Here is a 23,567-nt window from a genome sequence, read left to right on the forward strand (position 1 = left end):
AGTATTCTTGCTTTCAGGCTCAGATTAATCAGGTTTGGACAGGTCAGCAATTCAAATAGCTTTAACCACCCAGCTGATTGTGCACAAAGCCAGTTTGGGAACACTCAGGTGAGACTGCAGAACCAATAGGCAATAATCTCATTCACCCTTTCCACTCAAGTCCAACAGAGGACAACTGTCCATAGCCCGTAGGATCACGCATCAGGGCTCTCTACGTTATAAGAGTGAGTGAACCATGGGAAAAAAACGATGCTGAATACACCCAAGAAAATGTAGGATGGCCTTGGATGTCTATAGGGATGCCTATAATTTACTGTGCACTCTCTCTGGCCTTTGACAGCCAAACCAGCTAGCCTAGAGTGAAAGTACTAAATCCCAGGGAGAGAGGTTTTGAGAGAGGGAAGCGTAATAGCTGGATAAAGAGGCTGAGATCAGTGAACTCACACAAAAACACTACAATTCCAGAATATCATACCCACATTAGCTTAATCTAAAAGTCAAATCACATGATTGCATTTTCCAGTTTAACTTGCATGTCTGCCACCACCAAGCCAGCTTCTGAGAACTGTATTCACCTACTCACTGCACAACTCCCACCAGCTTCCCAGTATAAGAAAAACAGCTTCCTTGGAAATAAAAGAGCTCTATCGTTAGCGAGACTTGGAGAAAGCTCACTAAACCCTGTTCCACTTCCTCCCACGCGTACTGAGAATGGACACTACAGATAGCTCACACAAAAAGAGGGGTTTATCATACCATTGACTTAGATCTACTTCCAGGGAATCCAGATGAAGTTTTTTCACTGGTTCCGATGGGAGTAGAACAAAACAGATACTGAACATATATTTAAGAAAAATCTACCCACCTATTGCCAGAAAATTCAATCTACTTCATCCCTCCCCCCAGTACTAAGTTGGGTTCTCTGCGCAGAAGTGAGTCATTAGTAATTAACTAATCTGCAGAGAGATATCAAAACCAGCAACAGACAAAGCGTGAAGAGCCTCCTCATTGTCTTCCCTCTGGAAAAGTAAAATTGTGCTTTAATTCCAACTTCAGAAAGCCTCTAGTTTTTCTACACAACTGCTTAATCCCGTGGACTCCTGAGATGATATCAGACACCAGTGGAACCTCACCACATGGAGAGGCGACCTCTCCTAGACGTGTGAGCATTGGTTGCGGAGGCATCAGTGAGTCAGCAGCGAGCAGATATACTATGTGTACACACAGGCCGTATGCTCCTGGATGTATCATCTTTCTGTAGTAGATCTCACAGGCTCCAACATGTTCATGGAGCTCCCCGCCTAACCCAGAGAGAAGTGGTCCCTCACATCATTACAGCCGTACCCAAGGCTGGTTTCACTACCAGACCAAGCAGAGTGATCTCAGCCCTGAATTGCCTGAAGCCTGCACAGAATGCCCAGGGACCAGTGCCAAGCGTTATGAAATGGTTCACCCAGCCCAACATCCTGAGCTTCAGCAAGGAAATTGGCAGCTAGAGAGAAAGATGCCTCAGCAACCTCAGTTGTGCAGAGCAGTTTTAGGCCTGACCAGTGGAAAGGTTTGCCTGTGGTGATGAATAAGCGCACGGTGGAAAGTTGTCAGTGCTTCCTGTGCCAGCCCTTTGAGGACTATGCTGAGCTCGTCCAGACAGTCTGGGTCATAATGTAGAGAGCTTAATATAACAGGATTTTACAAATCTCTTCCCATTAGAGTCCTCCCCTTCCCCACTGAAAGATGTTTCAGCACTTCTTGATGTATTCCGGTTTAGTGAGGGTCCTCCTTTTCTTTTAAATAACTTTTAAATCATTCTTTTAGTTATTTTTCATAAATTTAAATCTTCATCAGCATTACAAAAAGTATTTTCATTTAAATGAAGCTGTTTTCATTACATGAAATTGCTTCAGTGTACTTTTGAAGGAGGTTTCTATAATGCTCATTTTCATAGAGAATCTGAAAAACTATGAATGCATTCCTTTCAAAAAAGTCAAATTTTAACTCCATTTAACCATAGAAGCTTTCATATTTCCCATGAAACTGTTTTTCTAGATTTTCTGTTGACTGTATTCCTTTGAGGATAGACAAGGAGGTGAGATTGTGATCCAGAGGTGGACAGTCATCCACAGAATGGATTTCAAGATTTGTTAAAATTTAGATAAACTTATTGGAGTTCACATCAAATCCCTCTATGCCTCCCAAGAATGACACACATTTCCTCATACTGAAGTGCATATGTATACACTACTATTTGTTTTGTGTAACCATTTCATGCCTTGTGGAAGTTTGGACTTTCAGTCAGAATGTGAATTCATAATTATTTTAACAATTTTTCTCCTGTGCTGCTGCGCATCTGAGTTACCACATCAGCTATCTGTTAGGACCAGTGGGGATTTTTCTTGTGAAAGAAACTTATACCCTTGTGTAGTTTACTTTGCGAGGCACATGAGGAAAGAATTTGAAGGAATTGACTGTGGGAGAGAAAGGTACGCTGCCGTCTCACTTCGAGTATATGCTGATTAGAGAACTTTGTCTCCTGAATGTCTCATTCAAACCAACAAGCAAAACAACTCTTCAGAGGGAGACTAACACCTCCTCACTTCAGACAAGATAGAAAATACACTTTATGCAGCAGGGAAATTAACACTTATTTACCCTGCATGCACTCTAGAAAAGAGGCCATTGAGGCAAACCAGCAAATGTGTGATCCTATAACGAGTAATCACAGATTGAAATGGGTTCGTATCTTTTACTTCCTGACAAACAGTTTTTCAGAGTATATCATCTGCATTTTTTCCTATCTTCTGAGGACCTGTGTGCCAACTACTTGTACCCTAAGAAGAGTGGATGCTCAAAATTAGAGAAGAAATACCAGCTAGGAATGAAACTAAAACTCTTCTGGCAAATAAACAGACCCTGATGAAGTGGGCATCAAGGGAGGATTTCTAATTTTCTTCTTGAAAGCAATATGTTTCATCTGTATGCCACTTATAAGTGAGTGCTTCTTTCCATCACTGTGTCAGGATGAACCAGAACAGTACCAAACCCTGTAACAGTATGAGTAAACAGTAACATCCCTGAACTTAATTATTAAAAAAGAGCTTTTTATTGATTGATTTTTAATAATAGAATGCAAATTGTGAGGTATGAGGATTCTTTGTTCAGATTGTTATTAATCAGCAATTATTTTCCCTAGCAAAAATATGGATTTTTCTTGCATTAATGTGGAGAGGGGTATTACTTATTGTTTACACTCCTTACTTTTGCATTTTCCTGACTGTATAGGAAGTGGCAAAGAAAAAATGTTGTTTTTTTTTTCCAAGGTCCAAGAAGAATTGTTCTTTGAAAATAATTTAAAAAGGATTTTTAAATGTTCTGAAAAATAAAACACAACAAAACCCCAAGTTGTGGAGCAAATAGTGTTTTCAGATTACTGGAAACTAATGGGAACCTCTACTAATGGGATTTGCAAAATTATTATTTGCATTCCATTTTCAACATCTACATCGCTTAAATTTTCAGAAAGCTTTTCAGAAGCCCCAAGAGATAGAATACAAAAGATCCAAGCTAGTCAGAAAACTGTACATTAATACTTATATTTTCCATGCATCTCCTTTGAAGGTTGGCTTGAAGCTGTACAAAGAAAAAACTCATAAGAAATAGTTGCCCATAGTAATTAGTATCCTGCATTGAAAACCATCTATCCAACTTTCAAAACATACTGTAGACCTACCTATGGCTTCAAACAACAAAGGTTATATTGAAGGGCTATTTGAACAGCAAGAATCTTATAGGGAAGTGAGGAACACAAGATATTAAAAAATACCATCAGAATGATGTAACAAACACTGAGGCAAGTTTCTCAGTCCTCTCTTGCTTTTTACATTAGATACATTTATCCTCCATTAAAGTTCTCTATCTTCTACTTGATAGAACAAATAAAATGTACAGCATGGGTATATTAAGTCTCTCTCCAAAGTTTCAAGAAAGCTGTTCTCCCTTTTCTTTCAGCCAAACTGAGCCTTTTTTCCACCTCCCCCTCCTTCTGAAGAATTGGGAGAGAAGGGCAGAAGAGAGTTTCTTTGTGAAATCAAAAGCTACCCTTGAATCAAGTCTGATAGGGTGCTGAAAATGCAGCACAGAAACATGTTTCTGTCAGTGAAAGACCTTGTTTGTAACCGTAAGGATTGCATGCAGCACATCATTTGATCCTGGGAGGACTTTGATCTACCCCTCCCCCTCCTTCTGAAGAATTGGGAGGGAAGGGCAGAAGAGAGTTTCTTTGTGAAATCAAAAGCTACCCTTGAATCAAGTCTGATAGGGTGCTGAAAATGCAGCACAGAAACATGTTTCTGTCAGTGAAAGACCTTGTTTGTAACCGTAAGGATTGCATGCAGCACATCATTTGATCCTGGGAGGACTTTGATCTACGCTAGCACCTCAAATATAGCAAAGTTTGTCACTAGGCTTTGGAAAAAGAAGGAAGAGGAGAGAAGGAAAGGGAAGGAAAGTGCAGATGTGTGGTGCCCAGCAGATGACACTGAATTCTTGATGCATTGGTCAAGCAAAACCAGGCTTCAGACAGAGGAGTGCAGGTGTCACACCCCTGCAAAGAACTAGATTTCACCATCTACACCAGAAAATACCATTCAGAAACAGAAAAGATTCAGTGAAAGCATCTCAGACCACCTCTGACTATGGAATTTGAAGCAAATAATTCCTTTACCTACATGACCTGACTTCACAGCCTTTTGTGAGGCATGAGTGAAATGAAATTCAGTGGTGTCTCCTCCATGTTTCCAGTTGTCCCACCAGACATGAATGAGGCTGAGTGCTGAAAGCATTCTCGAGGGTTAGAAACAGATGCTGATATACAAAAGCATAGGCAGATCCGGACTCCTGGGACACCACACTGCTGTAGAACTGGTAGGGCAAGATGTGTAAGGCAATAAAGGCCAAAAGCCATCCCTAGATGTGAACAGGTCAGAGGTGGGTGCAGGTCTGTGGTAGCACATGAACTTTTCTGGTGTGGGTGGACAGTGTACAGCTACGGCAGGGAATCTCACTCAGTGTTAAGACAACACAGATAGAACCTATTCTGCATACAGGCAGGTGCCTAAAATTTGTGCACCTGTGAGCAGCATGGGAAGCCTTGGGCAGACAACACTGAAAGGAAGTTACCAAGGACCATCTCTTTCAGATGCCAATGTGTCATTCCCTCATCTTTCCCCAGGACACCGTTCATTCACAAAAATCCCAACATGCAACCTCCCTATGAAGTAATAGCAAGAAAAAACTAAAGTTCCCCTTGACAAAAGCCCTCCCTTCCCTCTTGCAATTCTCATCCAGACAGGGGGAGAGACACGTATGATCAAGGAAGACAATGCGAATGCTCCACCTTTTCCCTGTGCTCATTGATGCTAGAGTAACTTTGAAGAGCCTTGCTCCCTGCTGACCAGCTTCCCTTTCTGTGCCCTTTGGTGAGATGTGGTGGAACATGATAGGCATCTTGTCTTGGAGAGAAGTAGAGAAGAGAGAAGTGAGGAATACTTAATACAATGCAGAGGTTCAGTGCAGTGACAATAGTCTCTATTATTCTTGACATGACCCTAATACAAGCATGGGGCTATTTGTAGGATGCCTCTTTTTATTGAAAAGTATATCTGACCCAAATTTTATTACAGATGTCAAATACAGTATGGACAAGTACAGCATGAGTCTAAGAGAAATTCTCCTTTCTTTTGCCTTTAAAAAAAAAAAGAAAAAAAAAGCAATAGTAAGAATGTCACTCTTCCCTTATTTATTTTCAGGTCAATCATGAGAAAGAGGAAAGAGACAGACCCTTTCTGAAAGGCAAGAATCATCCTGAGCCATCACCTTATATTGGAAGAAAGCTTTTCCTTCCCAACAGTTATCATCCTTTGTCAGCATCACAGGAATGTCTAGGACACTGTAGTCAAAAGCAGGAGCTGTCACTGCTAAGTACTGTATACAAACACAGATGCATATAAAAGGAAAAATCCTACTCTGAAGATCTCTAAATGTCTACTAATCAAAGAGGTAACAGTGGGGGAAGGTTAATTAGCTCCATTTTGTAGGTAGGATATCAAGGCAAAGGTGGGTTCATTGACTTCTGTCACATAGGCAAGTATTGAATCTAGATTTCCTAAATCCTGATTCAGCCCTCAAAACCACACTTTACCATGGGTATTTTCTCTCTACACTTTTCTCACGGCCTCACTTTCCCACCTAAAGGAAGACAAAGGAGACCAGTTTTGAGATAGACAACTGAGCAGCTGCCAAGATCTTAATGAAATCTGAGGTCAGCTACAGTAAACTCCCAGTCTGTATGCCTAGTCTCATCTCATTACAGCATGTCAAGACCCTACATATTCTTCTTAAAATCAACAGAGTCTGGTATTGTGCCTCAATGATCCATACAAAAATCTTCATCCACTCAAAAAAGTCCTTAGCATTTCAGGTGATTTCTGTAAAAATAGAGGGGAGGAGAAAATAAAGGAAGCACATGTGCAAACGTTGTCTTCAAATAGCCAAGAATCTGGTGAGTAGGAAACTTAATTGGGGTGGGGAGAGGAAAGCAAGTGTCTGTTCACTTGTTAGTTTGAATTAGGTAAGGCAGGGATTTGTACCGGGGAAGTTCCATATGTCAAGCAAATGTCATGCCTGCTTGTTTGGGTTGATTTCTGCTTTTCTGGCCCTTTCATTTAAACAAGAATTTTCTAACAGATCCAAGAAATCAGTCTCAAATAAATGCATGACCAAAACCACCATGATCCCTCAAATGGAAAGGTCTTGAATTGACATTTTCTAGAGAAAATACTTTCATTAAAAAGAAAAAAAAAATCAAACATAAGGCCCTAGCAGGAGTGTTATGCATTATCAAGCACACTGTCTAAGCTAGGACAAAAAAAAAAAAAAAAAAAAAAGACAAAAAAAAAAGGAGGAGCCAGATCATGAGATAACAGAGACTAATAGACCTCCAAGTCAAGACAGCAATGCTGATTTCCCCTAGATATGCAGAATCAGTCTCTAAGCACAACATTTGGGAAGCTTAAACATTGCATATTAGTGTTATCATTGCAAGTGTGAGGGAAACAGACACGCTTGCACTTAGACTTCTTAAGGAGAAATCGGGGTTAGGAGTTTTATTTGCTTCAGTCAAAGGAGAAATGGTATGAACTGTTCATTCTGGAAAGGTGCCTTTCCTCACAGGTTGAAAAGTATTTTTAGGATGGACAAACTGACATATATGGTAACTCACACTCCAGGTTCAAGAGAGTGAATCTGGGTTTTAGCAATTGGGTGAACTGGTGATTTTAAGTTTGCATGATAGATACTATGAACTTACCGGTTTAGGATTTCTGTGTATCACTGACCTGGACCCTACTTCAGAAGCTAAACCCACTTACAGAAAAGCAGTTTTCTTCAGTGGAACAAGAAGAAAATTAGAGCACAGCTTCTATAAAGCTGATAGTGGACACAAAGAAAAGTAATGGGTGGGCAAGCAGATGAAAGTGGTTGTACGTTGATGTGATCTGCAACTGGATGGTTGTGCAGTCACTATATGCTGAATGAAGTTAGTTGCTAACTGTTGCTTTAATGGTAATTTTATTGAAGCAAATCCTCCATGACTAAAGCCTTTCTGGGGAGAAAAGACTCCAACTGTCTTCCTCAAGTAGCCGGGTTTTGATGAAGGTTTTCTAGGGGGTTGCTTTTTGTGTGTACGTGTGCACGTGTGCACGTGCTACCAGAAAGAGAATGAGAGAAAACAGAAATATTTCTAGGGAAAAAAATTTAAAAAGACAAATTTTCTCTGATGGAACAAATGGTTCCATTTTAAAACTTTTTCTTTTTTAAAACACTGTTAAGTCCACCTGGTACAGATCTGATTTTATCCCAGTTGATCTAAGTGCTTTAAAAATGAAGTAAGGAAAAAAGGGTCATTCACTTTGATTAAAAGGGCATTAGGCTAGATTTCGAAAAGCCACAGGGTAGCATGTCATCTTAGTCTAAGTTCAAGGTTAGAGCTGGTGTTAAAAGGCAAAGCAAGTGAAATCAAGAGGGTTGCTGTTAAACTTGGCTCTTACAATAGTATCGGCTTCCGTTCAGAACTCTCTTGGCCTCTGGACAAGATACTGCAATTCAATAACAGCTAGCAGAGACTTTCTAGGACTCTCAAGGATGTTTTCCAACATAAATGGAGAGACCTCCAGTGGCTCTGATCTGTATCATCAAGCCACCACGGATAGGTGCAAGACTTCAAGCAACATCTCAGGAGCAGTCCTGGCTGACTGGATGGGCTACGAATAACCATAATAACAACGACTATAAAGAGCGTTTGCACATCAGTGTGAAAGAATGAGGAGCAAAGAGGATAAATGTGACTCTTAATCTTCAGCTATCTGCATGGGAAAGTATGATTAATAACTACAGAGGCTTAACATAACCTCCTCAGATAACGAGTGAGGTGGCCTTCTCCGAGCCCTGATTATCCTCTTCTAATGGGCTTCATTTATTGTGTAAACTAATAACCAAGGCCTAAGCACTGCACACTCCAGGGTCTGCAGGAAAAACACTGGGCCCAAATGTGATTAAGTTGGTGAAGATTGCTCAGCAACACAGTGTGTTACTTGAGCGGGGGGGGACCAGGAGGAGGGAACGAGAAGCAATGTATCCTGCAAAGAAATGAAGCAGAAAGTAGCAGTGATCTGCCTTTTAGTGTTGATCTGCTGGTATAAATCCCCTGCCTTTCAACTGGGATTGCTGTGAGTTTTCAGCTGGAATTGGTGGAAAGCCAAAATACAGCCCCAAGGTGCTAATACCAAGAAAGAGGCATTGGTAATGAGGGGACCCGATTGCAGTGCTATCCAGAAAGTCAGCAGCAATGCCAGATCTGGAGAGTAACTCGAGTTGTCAGTCAGAGTTTCAGTGCTGGAGAGCAAAGAGGCGCTCAAAGAAAGCTGGATTCCCCAAAGTGAACAAGTTCAACAACACAACCCTGGCCCAGAAAAAAAAAATAAATGACCTTCCAGCTCCCCAGCTGTATCTCTAAAGTGCTTGCACAGCTGAAGGGAGGCAGCTTTACAGGGCATCTAGAGAAAGAGGATAAGATTCTCATTTGAGCTGCACTGATGTAAAGAAGCTTAAACCCTTCAAGAGTCCATGGAGTTACTTTGAGTTTACACCCGGCAGACATGAGTACAGAATGAGAGCCCCCCCTCACTGGGAAGCATATTTCTTAGCTGCACAATGAACGTCACATTATAATATCCAAACTGAAATAATTGTAAATACCCAATTTATCTAGACCCATTTGTGCTGTCTGCTTAATTGTTGCACTTCACTCAACAGAGACAATGAAATTAGTTTGGACAGGCTCACTTTAGAGGCATTACCACTATGCTATGGCAGCTTGGGTTCAGAGTGCTGATGGAAAAGGCTTAACAGAATAAAAATAAAAGAGAAACACATAGCAATATAGACAAATTTGGGACCTCCACTGGGGCATGAGACACTGTCTTAGAAGGGTGTCACATCTGTATTTTACTTTTTATAGTGTATGCACATTTGTAGAGCCTGTACTATAGTTTCCAAAAACCATACAGAGCCCACAAAATATACATATTTTCTCCAGATCCCCTCAGCAGCAGTCTGCTTGTTGGATGCTAGTGACATGTTGTGCCCAGCTTCGCCAGGAGTGTCTTAGCTTCTCCCCTCCGAGGTGAAATGTGTGTAACATCAAGCAATGTGAAGGTGCAGAGGTAGAAAAAAATAACAAGCTGGGAGCAGCAGGCTGCTACCACCAAAACAACTAGCCTGCAAGACTCGCCCCTCCCGCACACACCCCACCTCCTTTCCCCTGCGTGGGATAAGTATGGGCACAGAAGTCAATCCCTAGTCACTCCCCAGCTGCTTTAAGGAAGAACAGGCAACAGAACACCGCATGAACAACCCTCCCCTGGCTGCCTTGTTTCTCTTGGGCAACAGAAACATACACTGAAAAGCCCACATACACTAAGCCTCATAATTTCAAGAAACATCAGATTTACAACAAGCCAACTCTATTATCTATATACATGTAGCATCACAAAACGTGAAAAGGATCAGTAACCTAAGTCTCTCCCTTTGTCTGGAAAAAATGCGTGATCTCCCAGGCAGTTGGGAAGCACGGTGTTCCTCCTCAGCAGCTGTAATCTCAACTCATTTCTCCAGGCAGGCATTATGTGAACACAGGGTAATGTTTCTAGCAAATCTACAAAGGAGATAAGAGATGACAAGGACAGACGTGCAGAGTGAGATGGGACGGAGGAGAAGAGAAGGAGAGAATGCTGTTTGGCCAGACATGAGGCACTAGTGTGACTTTATTGAGAAAGGACACCACAAAGTAAAGCAAAAGACAGAAGCAACGTCTCAGATGTTTACCGAGGAAGATCTTGACAGTAAGTCAGCCATAAATAAAAAGACCCAGAAAATCTGATTCCAGTTTTACCACCCAGGAAACAAAATGCTATTCCATTGATCAAAGCTATAAATGAAATCAGAAATTCATGCCAGTATGTCTTATAAGTTACATATTTACCATGCAAAGTCACTATAGTAGCATAGAAATGACTGAGCCATTCACAGAACAAGAGAAAAATAAATTCACTCCATCTGTTTGAAGGAGCAACATGAGCTTGGAATGGATTAGTTATAGCTGGACAAGACTTGCTCTGCCAAAAGCTGCCTACAAAGCCAGTGATCAAAACAGTCATTTTTTGCAACATGCCAAAGAAAATATGCACTAGAAAGTAGCAGAGGCTTTGAGGATTGTGATTTACCATACCTAAGGGGAAAGGAACAACTTCATTCTAGCACCATAGGATTCATTTGGTGCTGAAAATGTATGCATATCAAGGTCAAAATATAGTACAGAACTCAAAGAAATTTGAAGGCACAGGTTTTTGAGAGGAATTGTATTTTAAAAAGATGATTTTGCTTTTAAAGGGGTGAAATGGTGGGAAGGGGAGAGGAGAAAAAGTATGGGAAACAAGATATAAGAAGTTCCCATTAAAGAGAAAAATGGGAAATGCACATTTCTTCTTTGAAAAATAGGTTAGGCTTAATTTTGTCCTTGTACTTACAGAAACTAATCAGAGAGATCTGACATTGCTGGGAACCTGCCAAGTGCAGCAACTCGTACATGCAGTGCCACTGTAAGTCTCTCATTGCAGCTACTCAACAGAGCAAAGTCACTTCAGATATCTACTTGCCTGAACTGATAGTGCAATCTCATGGTCAGTCATTCCCCACCACTTTCTCCCTGCCAAAGTAAGAGTGCAGCAGAATTGAAGCACAGAAGCTAAATGGGTTACATCATGTCAAGTCCTATCAAAAGTTATCCGTGAGTGGAGAGATGGGACAGTTTTTGCCACTCCCAAAAGCATTCCAGCTCAGCTAGTTCCTTAAAAGGTGTTCTTAACTTTAAGCACAGTTTTAAGCTTAATGCATGAATCGTGCTCTTAGACTGTTTAATACAGGTTACACAGCTTTTTTAAAAGATCTGCAGCCAGTGGCTGGATTTCACGTGGTAAGGCTTGCAGTCTGTCTACACTGCAACTGACAGTCTGTTTTCAACATGCGTAGATCTTCCTAACCTACATAGCATAAGTAGCACTAACAGAAATAATGTTTCAGGCAAGATTCAAGTCCTTGTTGTACAATCACCCCCCAGGAATTACAGTCATAGAATGTGGTTGATCCACAGCATTCAAGTCTGTGGTTTCGTGTTTTCATTGCTATTATACACGCTATTTAAATTAAACTAGACCAAGACACACCTCTATGGGTTTCAATGATAATAATTTTGGTGGCAGACATACATACTTGATCCATCACTCTTGTTTATCGTCTTCAACCTTTGTACTTTAAAAAAAAAAGAATAATTATTTTTGTCTCACTGAGCATCTGAAGGATTTAAAGACATGCATACACTGCATGAAGAAACACAGGGCAGACAGCTTACACCAATGTAAGCTATGAGTAGTACAGCTGCCACTGGTAAGCCTATAGTATTCCATACCATATTGGCATGGTATATTCCATACCATACCATATATTCCATATATTCCATACCATATTGCCACAGGCGGAAGTCCAAATCACATAATTATTCAGCATCTTCATCTAAGTGCTTTACTGAAAGCTTACGTTGGCCTGGCATTACGGATCACAATCAGCACATGCTTCTCCATTACTATATAGTGCAAATACAGGAAGTGGGTGTTTATGGAAAGGTTAGCCTATGAACAATGACCCCTGGACTAGGTAATGTCACACAATATCATCCATATGACCAAACGGATGAGAAGTAAATTGGCTGTTAAAGGGTGCCTGTTCTTCTCTTCCTCTGTCTCTCTGTGACTGAGAACACGGGATGAGAAGTGGAGGTTTATTGCTTGCAAGTTATTCCTGGGCATATTCCATCATCACTTGAATCAGTAGGGTCACACAACTGGAAACCCCAGTGTTTAGGGTTCGTTAGTATCCAATGGCTAACACTGTTGAAACCCCAAGACACCAACAATCTTTAATTCCTGCAGTCTGGAGGTGGGACCTCTCTCTAGTAAAAAGCCTGTGGGAGCTACTGAATGGCCCAGCAGGTGTCAGGGATGCTCAGCATTTTGTGAGATCAGATATTCGGATGCAAAGATTCTTGGTAGAAATCTGTTTCCTCATTTAGAGCTATGGTACTGTTCACGATGACATCATTTCAGCAGTGACAAATATAGCTGAGTCTGCTCTTTCCTACGCCATATAAATCCTTTGACCTCAATCAGATCACTGCTGATTTACACTTGTGTAAATGAAGTCAGAATCAAACCCATGGCATTCACAAATGTAGGCCAGAGTAAGCATTACTCACAGACAAGAGACAACCCTTCAGAGGAAGGAAAAGAGATCATTTTCATGCAAATATCCTTAATAATAAGGAACAAGAGATAGAAATAAGAGTATGAATGAAATGCAATCAAGAACTGCTCCGAGATCAGATTTGCTTCTAACTTTATGATGCTGCATCAGCTGCTCTTAAAGTAGCTTAAGCCCAAAATTTGACCTACCTGAAACTTGTTATATATAATTTTTCATCAGGGATCTGTGAGCTAACTCAATCCCTAGGCTTGGCTTTGAAGGTAGCTGAAGGTGCTCAGCTACTTACAGGATCTGAAAAGATTTGATTGCTGTGTTCTATGAAAATGGAACTTTTTTTTTTTTTTTTGCCGAGATCTAGGTTTGCCCTCAAATTGTTACACATTATCTATTTATTTATGCATAAACAGTGGCATGATGGTTTGGAGAACAGGGGCCCTTTGATGGGAGGTAAGCTTGACTAGCCTATGGGAGTTTACTGCTATGCATATAAATGAGGCCATACATACAAATATGCAGAACAGACAAGTGAAAATATACAGCATCTCTTTAAAATGAAATACTTTGATTGCTCCAATCACAAGAAGTTGTAAAACTACCCTGAAGAATTAACAGCCTCAGTACATGCTAACTACATCCATCATAAATTCGTCTTTAGTTTCTGTTATCATATCACTGTCTCTTGGGACCCCCAGTCCTGTCATCATTTGCCCTTTATAATTTATTCAGCTTGTACTTGCCTGAATCCTTTCTACTTATCATTCATCTTTACAGTTGTACATAAAATTAGATTGATCCTCCTATGGCAGACACGTCAGAGAAAAAAGTTGTCATTGAATAACACATAAAGCAAATGAAGGTCCAGCAAAAGCTTTTGTTGAATAACCTGGAAATCATCCTTTGAGAGCCAAAAGGTGTCAAATTAGAAAGGCAAGACAATGCTACCTTTATAATTTAAATTTTGCACACCATTTTTCAATTGCCACCAAATCTCAAACACAACTGAGAAACCTTGTTCCTATTTTGCATATCAAGCTAAGCTTGGTTAGCTACCACAAATGTGATGAATACACCAGTCTCAGCTGAGATAACAGCATGCATCCAACACACTATTTTTGTCAGAATGCTTGCACTGTATCCTTTTCCTCCAAAGCTCTTTGGACTCGGTGGCAGAGAGAGAGTTTACTTTGTATTCTAGAGGCTGCTGTATAGGGATACAGAAGCCAATCTTTAACTAGTGAAATGGAACTTTAATGTTTACCAAGCAGATAGGACCCAGGTGTTTCATCTCATCTGCTGAACAGAACAGCACTGTCAAACTACAGGGGTTTTTAGCAAATGGAAAGTGCATATGGTTTCCTCTCCCTCTCTTGTCCCCTCCTTTCCCCAAAGCAATATCCAAAAGTCCTTTTACTGGCTGGCCAGTCAGAAGGAGGAAGCAAGGGGTAAAAATAAATAAATAAATCTTTTTAACCATGACATTGACACCCAAAGATTTTAAAGCACCGGAGAATTTCTACAGGACTGGTTTTTGCAAGTCTCTTACCTCAAATCTGTTTTTATTCCTTTTCATCTTCATTTTTAACTTCAGAACACAGACATGTTTCTCCCAAGGGAACAATTAAATGTGTTTTCCTTCAAAATCTAAAGGGCATGGTGAGCAGGCTGTGTGTTCAGCAGGCTACTTTAATCAATGGAACCCATCCAGCCTGCCACTGCTGACCAAATTGCAATTTACATTGGTAGAGAAAACTTTTGAAATGGGAAGGTATGGGAATATAATACCATTTTTGGCATAACACAGTGTGCAGAGTGATATGTGGTTTAATGGTTTTCTAACAAGCTTTTGGAAAAAGCTTTGAAACATTAAAAAAAGACAATAAGACTGTACAATCACAGCAAGGTCTGCTTGAACATTGAAATCCATGCTATATGGGCAGGACTTCTGAAGTCCACATGACACTTATGTCTCATTTAAGCCTTATTATAAGGATTCAAGAGGGGCTAGATTTTTTTTTTTTTTTTTTTTTTTTTTTTTTTCTCCCCTTCTCCAGGCAGGCACATGAGCATTCCTCTGCAAACAGGAACATGTGTGTGATGGAGCTTGGATGCCTTTAGGCACGTGTGGACTTTCTGAGGTCAGCCACAGAATACGGTTTGTGTAACCTTCTCCAGCAGTCAAATACGAGAGCTGTCTTAGCTGTGTGTCTAACTGAATCGCTAGCTTTGGGCTGGCAAAAGGGGCTTATTTTGGCAGGCCTGCGTTGCATTGGCAATAGCAAGTGCCGCATATGATGAATAAGCAGAATGCATTTTTTCTAGATGGCAGAAGAGACAAAGGATATCAGAACATTTAGGAAGAAAACTAATTATGTTATGGACTGAGAAATTTAACATACCAGTAGTACCACTCTCCCTTTCAAGAGGAATAGATACAGTAAGAAAAACCAGTCTATTTCCCAGCCTGAATAAGCCCCGCAGATTGCTGAGGTTAACAGTTTCTTAGATATTTAATTTCATAGTTATTCTTTGCAAGTCTTACAGGGAGGTTTTAACATTATGCAAAAGAGGCAGTGCCTCCAACCAAGTATACATGGACTATTCACTCCCATTGCTTGAGAGAGCCACAAAGAACTAGAGGAAAAAAATGTTGCTGTGCTTATCATACATGAGCTCAGTTTATTTGTGCTATAAATAAAAGTAGATCTTGATAGCATAATTACATTTCTCAGCATTATCCTCTGCCATTCGCTTCAGAAAGAAAAAAAGAAAGGGGAGAAAAAGTTGGCTTCACTATAATTTGTAATCAAAATGACTACACTTAAAACATAATTTTATTTCTCTGATTTCATTTCCTGTGAAGCTTTGTGGGGCAAATAGATAATATTATACCAAATCTGCAGGCAGATAATTCTCACATCCCCTGCACTGGCATTTTCTAGATCACTTTCCTCCCCTCCCCGTGCTTTCCCCAAGACCATGGGCTGTGTTTGTGATATTGCATTTTATCATTGAGAGATACATCAGCATCAGAAATCCCAAGGGTGAATCAACTTTTACTTTCTCTACTTTCTCTCTCCTGCTCCCCCAAATTACTCTTCCTTGCCTAATTTGCTTTTAATAATGTTGGGAGGGGGAAGTGGTTTCCCACTATGAAGGATTAGCGCAGATTATGGTGAACAGTGTTAATTATAGGTGGGGAAAGAGAATAGCGCATCTCTCCAATCTGTTCTTGATTTCCCCCGTGTCTGGCTGGCTGGTAATAAGCCTCCTTTAATCTGGCAGTCCCCTTGGTGAAATCAGCACCACGGACAGCAATATTGATTGCTTCTGAGAAACCATCACAGCTGCTCAACCAAATTACCTTTGATATGTGACCTTTAATGTAATTACTGCAACATCAAAGCATTTCTATAAATTATTAAAGAACTAATATACTTCATCATCCAGCTACTCTATTATATGTAAAATAAACAATCACAACTAAACGCTAGAATTTGAATTGTCCGATGCTCGCAAAGTGCTCTTTACACATACATACACACCCTGCCATGTTAACCTTCTGTTTTAGGCAAGACAATGTCAAACTGTCCAAAACAGCCCGATTCATTTAGATTAAGAGGATTCAACTAATACTTTTATGTTTTACATTCCATTCTAGTTGCTTCAAAATATTTATCATGATTCCTTCCTGCCCCAAAACAAAAGACTTTATTAATCAACACATACCTGCTTGGAAGTCTTTTGATTATTCCACAAGATGACTTTATGTCCCACATATAACATAGAAATATGTGAAACATATTTCTGTCATCTTACAAAGCACATCCAGAAAGTAATTACTGTAAAATATGTGCATGTAGCCACTCCACTAAAAACAAAGTGATACATAGCTAAGAGGCAAGGTGTCTGAATCTGGACACAAACTCCTCATGCCTCACCATTTCCATACATTAGCATTCATGTGCATATTATTAAAAATGACTCAATTCTGTGTTTTATAATACAAAGAACACAAACAGCAATATTGCAAGAGCAAGCAAATACACAGTTTAATGGGGGATGGGAAAGAAGTGTCTTAATTCAACGGCTCACTGTAGTACTATTTTCTTTTTTCCTATACCAGGCTTGTTAATTATTTTTGATACCTCCTCAATAGTGTTGTTTGTGTCACAGACAGTAGAGGGTCAAGAGAAGGTGTTATATATGTGTCATTTGTGAACTCATGTGAGTGAGGACTTAGACCCCTGACCTTACGAGTGCTTTTTATTTTACGGTGATGAACTATGCTCGATATTGTTGGTGCATGTTATCAAGAACAGTCAGGTAAGTCATAAATTATTCTTTGCTACTCACATAGGAACCATAAAACAGTATCCAGGCATGATAGTTTATCAAGAGACAAGGCTGGTTTCCTTAAATAAACTACAGTGACATCATTCAGAAGATGAGTTCAGAAACTTGGCAGAAAGCTGTATGCAGAGGGTTTGCTGGTGGAAAGTAAACCTTTATCCTGAGACAAACAGAACTGGAAATGAAAGGGATGACAGAAGTTAGTGCTCAGAACTCTCAAAAACCTGGCTGCTATTTTAGACAGAGGATTCACCATTCCCAATTCAATCAGATCCTGATGTGTCACCTCAAAGTGTAAAACAAAACAAAAAAGCCTTCTGAAGTCAGCGTGGTCAGTATGGGCTATATGTGATAGAAATGACATAAACCAGGGAAGAAATGTTTTGCCTGTAGTCAGTATAACCTCTGAAGGAAGTCTTGACCCTAATGCAAAAGCTGGTTGAATTTTGTCACTGTCCAAGACAACAATTTTGACTTTAAGAGTTTTGTGATTTGAAATCTCTAAAATACAAACTGAGATTCAGAACTGAGGACATATAAAGAAGTAATTTAAAAAAAAAAGAAAAAAGAAAAAAGAAGAAATTCTAAATTGTCACTTGCCCTCCCTCCCCAGCTCTGAGCCCTCAGTCTCACTGAACCACTGTCTTGAAGATATTCCCCATCATACAACTTCAGGATGAGATTTTAACCTCTTAGAGAAGATATGAGCTCCATATGCAAGTGAGTGGGCTGGCTCCTAATAAGGAGAGCAAACAGTTTCAGTGAAAACAATTGGAATTGCAGTTATTATCTTTTAAATGCACAACACCCTATTCATCACAAGCATATGTCTAGTTTTGATAAATATATATTTGATTTTAAGCATATTTCAGAAAATTTCAGGTAAAATGTTACCTAAAACATCCCTATTCAAAATATTTTCATTTTTTGTACACCCAGTTCTATCATTCAGAGGAGAGAGAAGTAAAAAGAAAACATCACCTGTTGGGGGAAAAAAAAAAGGAAAAAAAAAGAAAAACCTAAACCCCAACAAGACTCAAGTTACTTTCAATCTGCGGCTAACGAGTTTCTAGGAAAAAAATAATTCAGAGGGAGTTGTCAGCTGACAAATGTATTTTTAGGGAATGAAGTATGTATATATTTACATAAGGTATGGCCTTTAAAGCAAAGATAGATGTAGATGAGCAAGTGTGTGGGCATCTCAATACTGGCAAGGTGGCATAGAGATAGGTAAATAGACCCAGGATGATGGAAGCAAGCAGAGCAGAATCAACACTTTCTTCAGCAACACAGAGCGACTGATGTGTCGTAGGTTTTGTGGAAAGGTAGGTTATGGGTACGCAGGACTCAGTCATTCAACATCAACTAATAAAGGCAGACTTTTGGATCAATTTCCTCTCAGTTTAGATGCAACCTGAAACCCTCAGGATCCCACTCTTAATTACTTGATCACTGATGATTGTGTCATTGTGAAACCAGCCCTATTCTAGCTACAGGAGTACTGCACTCGGCTGTTTCCTATCTATGTACCCTGGCTGAATCTAAATAGTCTCTCTCTCTCTCCCTCCTCCTGGTTACTGCTAAACTGGAAACCCATCCCAGCAGGGCAGGTCTTCCCCACATAATGCTGATTCTATTTTTAGTTCTGCTTGTGTTGTCTGAACCTTAGATCTTGCTCATGTGAATAATTTTCCTCATTATCTTGTGTTCGTCTCTCCTCTCTCTCTTTTCTCCTTGTCTCACTGCCTTTCCAATCTGCTACAGCTGCTTGAATACTAAAGTAAATGAGTCAAACCACTTTGTCATCAGGAATATGTTTTCATTCTGTGATAACTCAATAATGTGATCTGTTTCTTGATTTCTTGTTGCCACACCTTGCTTCAGAGAAGAAAAATAGTAAGAGGTAACACCTGGTGAGCACTTCTAGTATTTCATTGTAGTGGTCAGAATCGTAAAGCCTTTCCTCAGCTGAGTAAGGCTGGTAGAATCCAGCCCATAACCAGTTAATTACTGTTTTCCTGACTCCCAATAAGAGCAAAAAGCTTTTCGTTTTATGTGTGGAAACGATTTGGGTGGGTTGGTGGTATCTTGATTTTATTACCACAATGCAAATAGTGAATCATCCAAGCAACCGGAGACATTATGCTTCCAAAGCCAAGTTGGGAACTCCATATGTAACCCGTTTTAGATTTAAAGAAAAAAAAGTTATAAATCTGGACTCACCCCTGGCAGTGTCTTCTGTTCATGCAGTGCACTCTGGGCCTTTAGAGCAGACTCCCTTTCGCAGTACGTTAGGAAGGCACAGCCTGTGAACAAAAGGCAAAACCTCAGTAAGCAGTGCTTCAGAAGGGATCTGTTTAAAATTGAGACAGAGCAAACCACTTTCCCATCATCACCCCATTCTCAGTAAATCAATCATAAAAATCTCTCCTTAGTAGGTCAGTAGTAAAGAGTCAAGAAATGAAGCTATCATCACTTCCTCTGAGCCCTGATGAAAAGTGAGCAACAGTGTGGCTATGAGTGCTTACTGTTGTTTGAATACATGCTTAAGTGTCAGATACAGAAGGCTGTACAGGATTAGGGATCTCAAAGAACCCACATGGTGGCAAGGTGGGGCATGAGATCCCACTCCCGCTCCAGCAGCAGCACTGGGAACAAGCCCCTTACTGCCATATCATGCTGAAGGTCTCATGCCCTTCTTTTGTACCAAGTACTTCAAGTAAAGGGCATACAAGGACTTGGGACTTTCTACTGCAGAGGACTACGCCTATTGTTTAGCCTGACTTGCATCCACAAGTAGTCTCCCTGTTTGCATCACACCAGAAAGCCACCACCCTGCACTTGCTGCTGCAAGGGCTCATTGGCTTCCAACCATGCATACAAAGACAATAGCAGCAAAGCCCAAACAATCAATCCAAAACTTCCATGTTGCTTTACAGATCATTAGAACTTCAGAGATGTTCCAATGGATCATGTCTTTGATTCTTCCAAAAAGTTGTCTTATCAACTACAAAGGTTAAAGCTCTGTCATGATAGGGCAGAGCAAAAACCCTGCTCTGCTTTCTCTCCCCACCTCCATGCTCACCTTCTGGTAAAACTGGTCAATGTTGCAATGTCTTACACCAGTTTTGTGTGTGTCTGATGTGATCGGATTATTCCTTCTTACTGCAGTATACTGAAAACCTGCCAGTTCCTGCAGCAAAAGAAGTGCTTGTTATGCAGAGGACATTTTCTCTGAAATTACTACAGAATGTCTGCAACCTCGCCAGCTCCTTGAAATGGAGGTATCGTATCTTTCAAGGTTCGGGTAGCATGTCCATCAAACTGTGGGCATCTTCCAAAAGCAGGACAAGTGCAGAGAGACTGCCAAAGAAACAAGTGTGTCCCATGGCCTCATCTCGACCGACCCACCTTCTCCCCATGCATATAAAAAAGTATGCAACAGGTGAGTAAACAGTAGACTATGAACTTTTTTCAGCTCTGATCACCACTGTGGTCTTTTTGTCCATACGATGTTCACTGTTTTATCCAAGCTGGTTCCTTAGACAATATTACTGAAGAAATATGCACTTGTTCTTTTTTCTTTACAATGTTTTTAATAGATTAGTACGCACAAGAGATTAGGGAGATTTTTTTTTTTTTCCTATAGACATATATATATTTTCTCAAAAACTGTCTTGTGGAAATCACCCTACTCCTCTCACAAGGAAGCTACAAGCTGGATGAATGTTGCAATTTGGCATGGAAAAAAAAACCCACCTTATTTTTTGCCCTATTTCTTACCCTATATTACTTTTGGAAGGTCTTGTTCTTTTCAGTTTATTCAAGCCAATCACATTTATTATGTCTCAATAATTGTGACTCAGAAGCAGAAGTTGACTATCAAGGAAGGAGACTGAACAACAGCAAAAGTTTGCGTACTCTAATTGGAATTATTTGGATTTGTTCCCCTCTAACTTTAAATAGATGAGTTTTCAGTTAGTCTGCATCTACCAGAGAAGAGGAAGAAACTGTGGCAGAGAGTTTACAGCTAGTAGAAGTAATGGATTGAAAAGGATCCTTAAAAGTCACCCATAGCTTGATAATCAAATGGGAAACTATGCTTAAATTTAATTTCTGTGCTAAATCACAGGCTGAGAGCTCTCTGTTGACTAGACACAATAAGAAAGTGTCCCTTTAGTAGCAGACGTGGAGCAGCTGATACAGTCTAATTAGGCACATCATAGTGCACTGTTATAGAGATAAACTATGCAGTGTAAAGCTCCCATAATGATAGCTATATTTTTCTCCTCATTTGATGGCCATGACGACAGTTCAGGGTAACAATGTCCTGCAAGTCCCACCATATCATGACTCTAATTCAGACTGAGTAGACAGAAGACTACTCCTCTCCGAAGGAGCAAGTTTCCTTCCAAGATCCACATAAAGTCTGTGTGTGGGCAAGTTCTCATCAGGGAGAAACCTCCGTTAAGCCCTCTCCAGACATGTTTGTGAAAGTGGTAGAAGTACCAAACTCCCAGAAACAGTACTTAGTAGAATGCATCCAAACATCACTGATTTCCCAAACAAGGTGTTAGGACAGAAAGGACTTTGACATGGAAAAGAAGAAATCTAGTCTCTCATATGGTCAGACAGAAAAACCCCATGTTTTTCAGGGACAAAAAATGTTTTGTGGACGTATTTCTTTTTCCCTTGCTCCTTAAAAATGTCATGCACATGAATTACACTCTATCCCACTCTTATTGGGAAAAAAGTAATTTATTTAGGAAAAATAATACCTCATTTACTTTAAGTAAATCCTGATTGCTTAGAGACAGTAAGAAGTTGCATTCCAGTAATGGCCAGCTGGAATAAAGTAGAGCTTAATGTTCATAATAGGCCTCAAACCTGAACTTGAAAAGGCCAGTTCATGGGGTTTTTTGTCTTCCCTTTACTTATCACAAGATTGCTCTATAAGGCACAAACCCTGCATCAGCCATCAGCTAGACTAATATTTTTTTAAAAAATTAACGTGGTTTGTGATAAAACAATACATATCTATTATTCCATCCTGCAAGAATTTCCATATTTCAGCCTCTTGTGCATTAGGACAAAAGGCAATAAGATTTCTTGCCCCACTCCCCACCCCCTTAGAAACATCAAAATATTTGATCTGTCCTTTGTATTGTGATGTTTAATGGAATTACAGCCTCTTTCATGTGTTACTTTTCCTAGGCTACCTCTTTCAGTGTGCATCCATATGACCCCTCCAAAGGATTATTCCTTCCTGGAGAATGTTGCTTAAAGAACAGAGCACTGAACACTCAGGTTAACACTACAGGATACAACACCCTAAACAACCAAGTCTTGAAATAATATCATATGAAGCAGCTATACTGGGTTTTACAGAGAAAAGTCAAACTGGTGAAAAAAGTTATTTTTTTCATTTTGATTTCCCAGATGGAAAACAATTTCAGAACAATCAATTTTCCCCACTGAAACTTTTGATTGTGTACAGAACCACTTATTTCACTGGAAAAAAAGAACATTTTGATAGTAAACTCTTAAGTAGATCAACTTAAAAGCTCACTTGCTATCAGCTGTTTGGGCTGGATGTGAATCTGACTTCTGGGTGAAAGGCTTCATATTCCATTACAAATCATTTGCACCATCCAGCCCCCTGGAACAGCCTGTGTTCAACAGTATAATGAATATTTCTGAACACATCTCTTAAGGAAAGATAGAGTGAAGGCTATGCATTATTTCTGTCATCTACTTGTATGTGTGGTAATGACTGAGTGAATACAGTGCTTGAGAATTATATCTGAATTTGAACAAAAAATCTAATTGACTAATTATTGATAATGAAGGACTTGCTCCTAGCTGTTCCTAATTTCAATTCCATTTCTCTCAAACATGCCAAGTTTTCCAGACATATGTCAATCAGCTAAAAGATGCTTTGTTTGGATTGTGTCTTTCCAGCTGTTCATTTGCTACCAGTGGACAGCTCTTTGGGCTACCGCATAAACATCTGGAAACTCCCATCTGGCAATTAACTGTCAACCTATTGAACTGCAATCTTTTGGAAACTTGAGGACATATCAAGTGGTCTCCTGGGAAACAAGGTTGTTAAAGAGAAGAGGGAAACAAAAACAAGAGCTTGAGATGGGGGGAAAAAAAAAAAAAATATATATATATATAAAAGCTCTATTTTAATTTTACCTCCAGGGAATTCAATAACGTAAATAATAATTGCATGGAATACAGATGGATAATGAGCGCACTTATGGCAACTTCAACCCCACAGTAAG

General features: G+C 39.9%; 1 protein-coding gene across 10 annotated transcripts in view; it reads right to left on the reverse strand.

The window, feature by feature from the left end:
* The window catches only part of CELF4 (CUGBP, Elav-like family member 4), a 703,102-nt gene that overhangs the window by 591,976 nt on the left and 87,559 nt on the right, over window positions 1-23,567 (reverse strand). For all 10 annotated transcript variants that reach the window (XM_009275290.1, XM_009275281.1, XM_009275240.1 and 7 more), the window contains exon 2: window positions 19,501-19,583. In XM_009275290.1, the coding sequence (XP_009273565.1) occupies window positions 19,501-19,583 (83 nt within the window). The remainder of the gene's footprint in view (window positions 1-19,500; window positions 19,584-23,567) is intronic.

The sequence above is a fragment of the Aptenodytes forsteri genome, unplaced genomic scaffold (genome assembly GCF_000699145.1).
Source record: "Aptenodytes forsteri isolate BGI_AS27 unplaced genomic scaffold, ASM69914v1 Scaffold266, whole genome shotgun sequence".
Classification (NCBI taxonomy): domain Eukaryota; kingdom Metazoa; phylum Chordata; class Aves; order Sphenisciformes; family Spheniscidae; genus Aptenodytes; species Aptenodytes forsteri.